The sequence below is a fragment of the Cyprinus carpio genome, chromosome B23 (assembly GCF_018340385.1).
Source record: "Cyprinus carpio isolate SPL01 chromosome B23, ASM1834038v1, whole genome shotgun sequence".
In the NCBI taxonomy this organism is placed as follows: Eukaryota; Metazoa; Chordata; class Actinopteri; order Cypriniformes; family Cyprinidae; genus Cyprinus; species Cyprinus carpio.
This window is the reverse complement of record NC_056619.1, coordinates 25,810,548-25,823,047: the sequence shown is the minus strand read 5'-3', so window position 1 is coordinate 25,823,047 and position 12,500 is coordinate 25,810,548. Positions and strand designations below refer to the sequence as shown.

Sequence of the window (12,500 nt, the reverse complement as noted above, 5' to 3'; positions counted from 1 at the left end):
ACATATGTGTATATTTGTTCATTTGTGGTTCTGTAAATTTAGACTTTTCTCTAATTATGGAATATGGAAAAATAACACCTGAAATCACATCTCCTGCATGGATACGGGCCGGATTCACGTGTGATTAAACTTGATACGCATCCGAATCCCTCTGCAAACGTGAGGGAAAACTCTGAATCTGGGAATGAGCCAAAACAACACAGAGAGACGGACGGATCAAGCGGCTGCGGCGATAAGGAAACCTTGGCTCAACGTGACCGATTTCCATGATGATGTTTTTCACGTTTGAGCAGCTCAGTTATCCTGATCCCACAAAATCCAGGCATTCCGGTGCCAACTGTTGATGTGAATCTGGGCAAGAAGCAGTGTCACAGAGCAGCCCGTTATCATTAGACCCGGAGATCCGGCGCTGGAGCAATGAATTGCATTAGAGATGAAGCAAGACTTTTAACTGTTCACTCGTACTGGACATTATCAAGCCAAATTCATATTCTGGAACGTTAAGTGTTTGCTCTCTGGGAATATTTAGCCACACTATTCCAAACGTTTGGAATATTATGAGTATCTTAAATGCTTTTGGAAGAAGTATCTTCTGTTCACAGAGGCTGCATTTATTTTACAAAAACAAACAAATAAACAAACAAAAAAAAAAAACTATAAAAACATTTAAAATTGTGAAATATTTTTACAATTTAAAAAAGCTTTTTTCTATGTGAATATCTGTTAAACTGTAATTTATTCCTGTGAACAAAGCTGTATTTTCAGCATCATTACTCCAGTCTTCAGTGTCACATGATCTTCAGAAATCATTCTAATATTTATTGTTACCAAAGATTTCTATTTTAAATAAATGCTGTTCTTTTGAACTTTCTATTCATCTGTAAATCCTGAAAAATAAAATGCATCACGGTTTCAACAAAAATATTGTGCAGCACAACTGTTTTCAACATTGATAATAATCAGAAATGTTTCATATTAGAATGATTTCTGAAGATCATGTGACACTGAAGACTGGAGTAATGATGCTGAAAATACAGCTGTACATCACAGAAATATATTACAGTTTAACAGATATTCACACAGAAACCAGCTGTTTTACATTGTAATAATATTTCAAAATTTTTACTGCATTTTTGATCAAATAAATACAGCCTTACTGAACATAAGAGATGACCTAATATATAACCATATGAATTATTACAGTTCTTGTAACTTTATTATGCCATTATATTTCCAGTCGCATCTTGATTTTCCCAGTCGTTTGGATTTCTGAAAAACATTGGATAGAGATTACATTTATAATAACTTATTTATATAAGATGAAAAAATATGAAGCAACTGTTATATTTCCAGGTTTTCATGATTGCAGGAAACCTGAACTTTTAGTGATTAAAACCTGTGACGAAAATCTATTTAGGGCAGCTATGACTTTGGGTGTGCGTTCAGTATTCAGTATTTCAATGATCTGCAGTTAATTATTTCCTTCTTAACTCTTTTAATTCCAGTTTTGATAAGCGTCCTTTTAAATTTATGTGGCCGAAGATGAAGTTTACTGTCATCCCTGTAGGTGTGCAGTGAACTGCAGCTCAGGTGTTGTGTTTGGACAGGTGTGTTTGTACCTTCAGGGCTTTCTGCGCGGCTTCGCTGGATCCGATGGCGATGAGACCTGGTCCGGCCATGCTGCAGAAACTCTTCAGATGCAGTGCGTCCTGAACAGGAACCGTGGACACGGCGTAGTCCTGTAAAACAGAGTCCGGTCAGGACACACATCAGCACAAAAGCATTTCGGCTCCAACTGGAGAAACATTCGCTCATAAAAACAGAATGAAAATATCGTGTACTCTAAATAACCTACTAGCGCATTGGCTCAGCAGGTAAACAAAGAGGAAAAAAACAGTTTGCTTAATGGAAAAAGACACCTAAAGCACTCCAGACCTTGAAAGGAGGAGAAAATGCGCTCAGAGATTCTTGAGGAGAGAACAAGGCAATGTTTTTGTGGAAAGTATGGATGTATTTACAAACACTGCTGTCTGTTGTACTATGAACACGTTTGATAAAGCAGCTCTGCGTTCACTTTAGCGACCCGGTGACTTTGCACTGGTTTCCATAATACAATACAATACAATTTTATTTGTAAAGCACATTTAAAACAACCGAGGTTAGCCAAAGTGCTGGACACTGACATAATTTCAGACAAATTATAAACACATGACATGAGTACAAAACACAAGCTAAACAGGTGACAAACTCGAAGATTAAAATGCAGAATATAAACTCTCAGGCTGGTTTAAAAGCCAATAAATATAAAAATGAGTTTTGAGTCGTGATTTAAAAGTGTCAAGGCTGGAAGCTACTCTGACACGCATAGGCAGATCATTCCACAACCTAGGGGCCACGATTGAAAATGCTCGATCTCCCCTATTTTTAAGTCGTGTTCTAGGGACACATAAGAATAGTTGGTCAGCAGACCTTAATGACCTCAGAGGAGTATGCGCCTTCAGTAGATCATCTATGTAAGCTGGGGCTTGACCATGAAGAGATTTAAAAACAATAAAATCTTAAACTTTATTCTAAAACAAACTGGTAGCCAATAAGGAGTGGCAAGAACAGGCATAATATGCTCTCGTTTACGAGTTCCTGTAAGGAGTCGAGCGGCAGCATTCTGAACCATTTGCAATCTAGAGAGAGAGGCCTGGTTAACTCCTATATGTAAAGCATTACAATAATCCAGGCGAGTGGTAATAAAAGCATGTATAACCCTCTCAAAAATGACTTCAATTTGGTAAGTAACCTAAGTTGAAAGAAACAAGCTTTAACAACAGAATTTATCTGTTTCTCTAGTTGAAGATCACTATCCATCTTAACACCAAGGTTCGTTACCATAGACTTGACGTAGGGTGTCAGAGGTCCCAGGTCCAATCTGGAGGTGCTAAATCTATCATAATTTCAGTTTTACTATCATTAAAATGTAAAACGTTTAAAGCCATCCATGCTTTAATGTCATAAAACAATCTAATAGCCTATTTATCGAGTCCTCGCCCTTACTTTTTATAGGCAGATAGATTTGTAAATCATCTGCGTACAGATGGAAACTAATGTTATGCTTCTTTAAGATGGATCCTAAAGGAAGCAAGTAAAGGGAAAAGAGAATCGGTCCCAAAATAGAGCCCTGCGGTACTCCACATGTCACTGGTGCTGCGGGTGATGTAGAGCCCCCATATCCAACTTTAAACACACTCTCTGACAAATAGGATCTAAACCATTCTAATGCAGTGCCTTTAATCCCCACGCTGTGCTCAAGACGCGAGAGAAGAACACTGTGGTCAACCGTATCGAATGCTGCTGTGAGATCTAAAAGCATCAGAATTGTAGAATCTCCAGAATCTGTTGAAATTAAAAGATCGTGAAAAACTTTTATAAGTGCAGTCTCGGTGCTATAAAATGCTTTAAAACCAGACTGAAACACCTCAAGAATACCATGCAGATCTAAAAAGGCTTGTAACTGCAGTAGGACTGCCTTCTCTAAAATCTAAAATAAAGCATCAGCATGTGAACAATAAGGAGCCGCAGGCATCCTCGAGCTCGTTTGAAAGCTTTAGAAGCATCAATAAAGCCGATTATAACAGTGGAATTTTGTCTTTTATACAGTTCTACTACTTCCTTCAGAGCATATATACACAAATCAGTACTATGGTGAGCCTTAAAACCAAACTGATTGTCTGTGGTATCAAGATAAACACCTAATCGATCTAATATGATTCTTTCCAAAACCTTTGACACAACACTCGCTAAAACAATCGGTCTGTTACTGACAACATAGACTCTGGCAGCAGCCCACGTATCATTAAACCCATGAAGCAAATTGTGAGAAGAACCAGAAGCCTAGAGCTCGCAAATTTTAGGTGTAAATTTTAAGCCAGCAATATAATAATTTTTAAACAATAGATGACTTAAATTAAATAACCCAGCATGTGTTCTGTCCAGTATTTACCCAGCGCTGGGTTCCCAAATAACCTAAGTTGGGTTGTTTTTAACCCAGTATTTGTGGAGTGTATAGACAGACAGACAGACAAAAAAACATATGGATAGACAGATATATAGACAGACAGACAGATAGATTGATAGACATATATATAGACTGACAGACAGACAGATGGATAGACATATATATAGACAGACAGACAGATGGATAGACATATATAGACAGACAGACAGATAGATGGATAGACATATATATATAGACAGACAGACAGATGGATAGACATATATATAGACAGACAGACAGACAGATGGATAGACAGCTAAATAGACAAACAGACAGACAGACAGACAGACAGACAGACGGATAGACATATATATAGACAGACAGACAGATAGATGGATAGGCATATATATAGACAGACAGACAGACAGATGGATAGACAGCTAAATAGACAAACAGACAGACAGACAGACGGATAGACATATATACAGACAGACAGATGGATAGACATATATATAGACAGACAGATGGATAGACAGCTAAATAGACAAACAGACAGACAGACAGACGGATAGACATATATATAGACAGACAGACAGATAGATAGATGGATAGACATATATATAGACAGACACACAGACAGATGGATAGACAGCTAAATAGACAAACAGACAGACAGACAGACAGACGATAGACATATATATAGACAGACAGACAGATAGATGGATAGACATATATATAGACAGACAGACAGATGGATAGACATATATATAGACAGACAGATGGATAGACAGCTAAATAAAAAAAAAAACAGACAGACAGACGGATAGACATATATATAAAACTAAAATAAATACATACATAATTAATGTGAACCTGATTGCCAGACATCTCATACAGACAGACAGATGGATAGACAGCTAAATAGACAAACAGACAGACAGACAGACGGATAGACATATATATAGACAGACAGACAGACAGATAGATGGATAGACATATATATAGACAGACAGACAGACAGACAGACAGATGGATAGACAGCTAAATAGACAAACAGACAGACAGACAGATTGATAGACATATATATAGACTGACAGACAGACAGATGGATAGACATATATATAGACAGACAGACAGATGGATAGACATATATATAGACAGACAGACAGACAGATGGATAGACAGATATATAGACAGACAGACAGATAGATTGATAGACATATATATAGACTGACAGACAGACAGATGGATAGACATATATACAGACAGACAGACAGATGGATAGACAGCTAAATAGACAAACAGACAGACAGACAGACGGATAGACATATATATAGACAGACAGACAGACAGATGGATAGACATATATATAGACAGACAGACAGACAGATGGATAGACAGCTAAATAGACAAACAGACAGACAGACAGACGGATAGACATATATAGACAGACAGACAGACAGATGGATAGACATATATATAGACAGACACACAGACAGATGGATAGACATATATATAGACAGACAGACAGATAGATGGATAGACATATATATATATATAGACAGACAGACAGATAGATGGATAGACATATATATAGACAGACAGACAGACAGATGGATAGACATATATATAGACAGACACACAGACAGATGGATAGACATATATATAGACAGACAGACAGATGGATAGACATATATATAGACAGACAGACAGACGGATAGACAGCCATGTAGACAGACAGACAGATAGACAGAGAGACAGACAGACAGATCAGACTCACCTTGAATGTGTCGGCCAGGATCTCCGCTCCTCTCTGGTTGGTCCTCTTGGATAATCCCACAAAGAATTCTCTACCTGAACATCAGACACACGTTTACATTCACCTGCAGCGGCTGACCTGCTCATACACATTAATGAGTGCTGCTCCAGACAACAATTTGGATTGTATCTAGTTTCCGTCTCTGATCAAAGGAAACCAGACTAATTTGCAAAGGGACATCAGTTAAAGCTTCCTAACGACTCTCGGAGTTCACTGGGTTTACTTCTACCTCAATGCCTCTGAGGCCAGTGAGGAGCTTCAACATTCAGCTGTATAAAGAGACTTTATGATTCCCCTAAAGATCAGTTTCTCACTTGTTCTGGTGTAACAGTTTAAGTTTGTGCATCGGTAGTTCTGGTCTGATCTGTGAACAGTGGAACGTGACGCTTGAATCCAGAACAGTAGCCACTAAACGTTCACCACAGGAGATACGATGGCTGGGAACGACTCCAGCCGAACGTCTCCAGACTCAATTAGGTGTACGGCTGCAGTTTTCCAGCCACCGCTGAAGGTGACCCACATTGAATTCAGGGAACCAACCAGACACAATGTACATTTCCACAGCAAGTAAAGCTGAATCACAGCTGTGGGTTTTAGAAAGAACAGTTCTAGTGCAGTTATAAACATAGAGGAATGAGGGTTTTTTTTTTTCATAGTTAACTCTTTTCCGGCCATTAGGACCATATGAAGTGATGTCTTCTTCATCTATGTTTTGAATGACAGTGGAATAAATTATATTTGAATGCATACTATTATTTCATAATATTTCACAAAATGTAAAGTTTTTCTGTATATTTGATCAAACAGATACAGCCTTGATGAGCATAAAAAACCTTACTGATCCCAAACTTCTGAATGGCAGTCTAGTCTTTGACAAAAATGTCATTTTCTTAGGGTTTTGATCAAAATGTTGCATGTTTTTTTATGAAACCTACCCCTATTCAAGTGTTGTTAAACAAAGAATGCATGAAGCTGTTTAAAAGCAGAGGTTCTGATCTTTCTTTTGACATATTGCAAGTTCAGATATTCATACAAAAAAATATTCTGGGGGCCATGAAAATTTTGTAAAAATGATTAAAAATGCTGGCAGTGGCTGGTAACTTGTTTTTGTTTTTTAAAACGCTGGCAGGGAAAGAGTTAAACGTAAAAATAATCATCACAGATTGATGCATCTTTGGTCAGTGGAGTCAAATATTCTGAGACTCTGTAAAATACTGAATATTCTGCTCTGTTTCTAGGTGACTAATCAAATATAAGCAAATGATGACATTATGAAAACATAATGTTTCAACTTTTCACAAAAATCGTCCTGCTGCTTCAATTTGTATGCATAACATGGCATTGAAACAGAAATAAATGCAAAACATCTGTATGTCTGTTTGTCTGAACACACAGGGATTTGATTGGCTGATGCTGCCCCACAGGGGGGTCTCTGTTCAATAAAGGTATTATAAGCTAAATTTGGTACCTGTGAACAGGACGTCTCCTCCCTCCAGCGTGGCTGATTCATCGGTCATCTCCACTATATTAAGGCCAAGCTCCGTCAACGCAGCTTTCACAGCCTCCGTCTGAAACAGAAAAACATTTACATTTATTCATTTTGCAGAAACTTACAAAAAAAAAAAACACTGCATAAAAACCACACAAAATACCCTAGTAAATGCATAGCAAAGCTGTATGTCACTTAAGCCCTAAACGCAAGAGTTGTGTTCATATTACACACTGAAAGTAAAAAAAATAAAATAAAATACTGTTATGAATATACTATAACAGTCTCTCTTTTTTTGACAACTACAAAAAGGCTTTTAATTAATGTAACAATTTTTATTGACACTTTTCAACAACAAGGAGATAAAAAAAAAAAAAAAAATAATAATTTAATTCAATTTACATTGCAATGTAACACAAAACAAACAAAAAAAAAATAAACAAAAAAAAAAATAACATATAAAAAAAAAAGAAAAACAAATAAATAAATTAGTATCAAAGCTGAATATTTAAAAATAAGAATATCAAAAAATGTAAAACAATAATATAAAAAAAAAAAAATAGTAAAAAAAAAAAAAAAAAAAAAAAAAAAAAATTGATTCCAAAAAATCTCTATATATACATTTTTAATAAAATCGAACAAAAAATGTTCTAGATATTTACCATGTGAGGGCAAAAAAATCTCCCGGTTTTTGTTTGTTCTGATCATTTTTCTTAGTTATTTTTTCTTAGTATTTTTTCTTAGTATCACATAAAAAAGCATCAATTTTCCAAAGATGTGCATCATCAAAACAATTCAGATAAACAAGAGATATATCCCAAAACGAAAATAAACAGTGTTTAAAGCACTTATTTTTATTAAACACGTTCACAATCAGTCCACGTCAAACCGATGGAAATGAACTAATTACACAGTACACCCCTCTTTCTGTCACATCCAAACTAACCCTCCAAAAAAGTGATATTGCAACATCACGGTGGTGTAAGAAATCAAACTAAAAGTAAAAGCGCTCCTGTTAACGAACCTCGGATGACACCAACAGCAGAGGCTGACAGCAGGAGCCGCGGATGACATCATCAGCAGGGGCCGAGGGTGATGTCATGCTGAAGGAAACATGTAAAAGGTTTATGAGGAGAAAGATTTAGAGGAAGTGAGGTGCGTGTGTGAGGTTTACAGCTGCTTTAGCGGCTCTCGGGGGTCTGGTTTTTTGCAGGATGAATCAGTGTTTCCACGGCGATATCTGGCGATGAGGTCACCGCGGACTCTGCTTCCCCTCGCTGCTGTCGCCAAGCATGAGGTCAACCAGGTATGTCGCCACGGCAACCACAACCCCCCTTAACCTCACTTACATAAGCGAAGACACAAGAGCAGCTCAACAAACACACAGACAAACAAGAGCGCCGATTTAAAACTATCTTTTTTTATCGGAATCACTAGAATAACTGCTGTTTATAAGTATGCTTTGGTCTAACATAAATGTATTTTTGATAATTACAAAAGTCTTGTGATTAGTTTTTTGATTAAACTCTTTCCATTCATAAATATATATATATTTTATATTTATAAACTAAACAAAAATCTCATTATATAAATAATTACTAATATCTTATATCCTCTCTCTCTCTCGCTATATATGTGTGTGACAGTCTCTCTCTCTCACACACACACACACACACACACACACACACACACATATATATAGCGAGAGAGAGAGAGGAACAAAAATATACGAAATTAACAAAAAAAACAGAAAAACAAAAAATATAAAAATCAAAAATAAAAAAAAAAAAAAAAAAAATGATAATAATAGAAAAAAAATCTGGACTAAAAGGAGAATAGCCAAATAAAAAATATATAAATAAATATATATATACAATATATACAAATAAATAAAGATACAGAAAAACAATAATAAAAAAATAAACAGAAAATAAATAAATACATACATTTACAAAAATGTGTTTAATTTAAGTGTCAGTTCACCCTAAAATGAAAAAAATATAATTTACTACAACCAAACCTGTATGAATTTCTTTCTTTTTCTGCTGAACACAAAAGACAAGTCATTTTGAAGAATGTTTTTATTTTTTTTTACTCTCTAGACTAATGAAGTCAATGGGGACCAGCGACTGTTCCACATCCACATTCCACTTTAAAATATCTTCCTTCATGTTTAACAGAAGAAACTCAGATCGAGTAACAGATGACAGGTTTTTAATTTTTCATTGGGTGAATTATCACTTTAATTCATGTTCTGCCACAGGTCTGTGTGTGTGTGTGTGTGTGTGTGTGTGTGTGTGTGAGTGTGAGTGTGTGTGTGTGTGTGTGTGTGTGAGTGTGTGAGTGTGTGTGTGTGTGCATGCGTGAGATGGTCTGTCCGTCTGTCAAACACACATCACCATCACAACAACATCTCAGCAGACAACACTGTGTAAGCGTCAGATGTCAGAGGTCAAAGGTCAGCTGTAACCCCCGGCCACACCGAGATCACTGTTTGTCTTCTCTCTCTCTGACGCGCTGACAGACAGATTGTTATAGTTCATGATGCAGCTGTAGGTCCCAAAGTCAACATGCTGTTCACTATCAGTTTATCCAGTTATGGAAGTAAACAATTTTTTAATGACACACTATTATATAGCTATTTGTATAACTACTGAATTTATTAGGTGAAACTATTATGAGATTAAAATGTTGGTTGGTTTTCTCGTTTTAACGGATTTAATCGTCAGTGTGTTTCGTTTTAGTAATGGATTTAATTGTCTGTGAGTTTCATTTCAGTAAGATTTAAACATTTGTCAGATTTGTTCTAGTAACAGATTTAAACATTGGTCGGTTTTGATTAAAGCTTTTTACTTATTAATTTACAAAAAACAGTCTTATTGAAAACTAACATTTTAGTTTTAAAGAACCTATTAAGATACGTTGAACCAAAAAACTATTTTTTCAAAATCAGAAAACAGGAGTAAAATAAAATGCGCGCTCTCTCTCTCTCTATACGTATGTATATATACAGTATTAATCTAAATGAATGCCGCTGTTAAACAGAAACAAACAACACAAATAGCATAGCTGTTTCTGTGTGCAAACATTAAAAATGTTCATGTTGAAGCATCTGCCACCACCTGGACTCAGTTCCCAACTCTTCCAATTATCTCTTTAATTTAATCCTGGTATTTCAATCTCAGGAATTCTGACTCATGGATTTTTTATCCACACTCGGTGTGGAGCTCACCTCCTCTCTGTCCTTCATTGACTCTCTCTGTGTCTCATTCTGTCCCGACACGCTCTGGCAGTCCCTGGAATCCACCTGCATGCATCAGCGCTGGTCATTATCCAGCGAGTCCTGCCGGACGAGGGCCACATTCCTGCCATTCCACTGCGCATGAGCGCAAACAGCCTCTAATGCCACGCAGAGCGACTCTCAGCGGATAAAGTGTCCAGTGGACAGGGAGGAATAAATGGCCTACTGTACCCAGAGATGAGATTAGAGTCCACAGAGACATCCAGCGCTCCTGCCGAGTCACTGAGATCTGTGTCAGAAAAACCACCCTGATGCCTGAGTGGCCATTGAGGGCCTAAATGACTCAATCACAACTAAACAATAAATGATGCATCCTGAACAGGGTGTAAACTAATCAATTATAATTAAATTATAAATTTTGTGTCCTGAACAAAGAAAACCTGTTTGGCCAACAGCCATTAAAAAAAATGAAACAAAACAAAATTCGGACCAAATAATGAATGCTCAAAAAAAAAAAAAAAAAAAAAAAACACATATACATATACATATACATATATATACATACATATACATATACATATAAAAATACATATACATATAAAAAAACACAGCACACACATACATATACATATACATATACACATATACATATACACATATACATATACACATACACATACACATATACATATACACATATACACATACACATATATATATACATATACACATATACATATACACATATATATATATAATATATATATATATATATATATATATATATATATATATATACACACACACACACACACACACACATAATATTTAAATAAAAAGAATATAAAAAATGAAAAAAAAAATCATACAAAAACTGAAGGCAAAAGGTATTACATAAACAAATAAATAAATAAAAATAAAACAATTTATTATACAATAAATAAAAGAAATAAAATAAAAAGTAATCATATTAAAATAATAATCAAGGGAGAAAAATCTGGTGAAAAAATAAATATGCAAGAAGTCATACCAAAAGAATAAAACAAATTAAACAACAACAACAACAACAAAAAAATGCTGGGTTGTTTCAGCCCAACTTTGAGTCAAATATGGACCAACCCAACCGTTGGGTTACATTTTTTATTAAAATTTTTAACCCAAAAGTTGGGTTAGTCCATATCTGACCCAAAGTTTGGTTGAAACATCCCAGCATTTTTTAGAGTTACTTATTCTTACTGCATTCACACGAAAACACTAGAAAGAAATAATAAAAGCCAAAGGAAATGTAAAGCCCACACTGAATGATGATTAACCATAATAAAGGAGCTCAAGCATCTCAGACAATCACGGAAACGAGAGAGAGTCGTGTATTAAAGCAGAAGCGGTTATCAGCGCGCAGGAATGTAAATGTGATCGGCTCAGATAAGCAGGAGTCGGATCTGCAGCGTTTGATGTCACACAGACTCTGAACTCATGGACCCTGAACACCTTCGGACACAGCGCTAAATACACTCGCTTATGGAAAAACTTAACACGCATCTAAACATCTGCAAACATGAAATGAACTGAAAACAGCTTCCTAAGCAGAACTCAAGATAACATCATTCTCGTTTAGGAGAAAACGAGTGAATATGACTGATGTTTCACAGCAGCTGCTGAAACTAATGAGGCGTGTTTAACGTTTGAAATAAGTGTTCACGGTCAGCAGAGCGTCCATCACCTGATCAACAGATCGCACGCAAAACACCTCTTAGAAACCACTCAGAACAAAATAAAGCTGTATAGTCAAAAATACTAAAATAACTCAGTCACAGGCAATAAAAGAACATAAAAACAATTATACAAAACAATTATATATATAAAAGAAAAATTCACACCACAAGGTGGAGTCAAAAAGAGTAAAACAAAATACTACAAAAGTAAAAAATAAAGATAATTTTAAATACTAAAAGTGAGAATATAAAAC

At 35.8% G+C, this 12,500-nt stretch overlaps 1 protein-coding gene across 1 annotated transcript in view; it reads right to left on the bottom strand.

Annotated features, from left to right (window-relative positions):
• The window catches only part of ddah1 (dimethylarginine dimethylaminohydrolase 1), a 55,209-nt gene that overhangs the window by 5,735 nt on the left and 36,974 nt on the right, over window positions 1-12,500 (bottom strand). The window contains exons 2-4 of the mRNA XM_042750550.1: window positions 7,273-7,372; window positions 5,766-5,839; window positions 1,620-1,739 (exon numbers count right to left, since the gene is read on the bottom strand). Coding sequence (XP_042606484.1) covers window positions 1,620-1,739; window positions 5,766-5,839; window positions 7,273-7,372 — 294 coding nt within the window. The remainder of the gene's footprint in view (window positions 1-1,619; window positions 1,740-5,765; window positions 5,840-7,272; window positions 7,373-12,500) is intronic.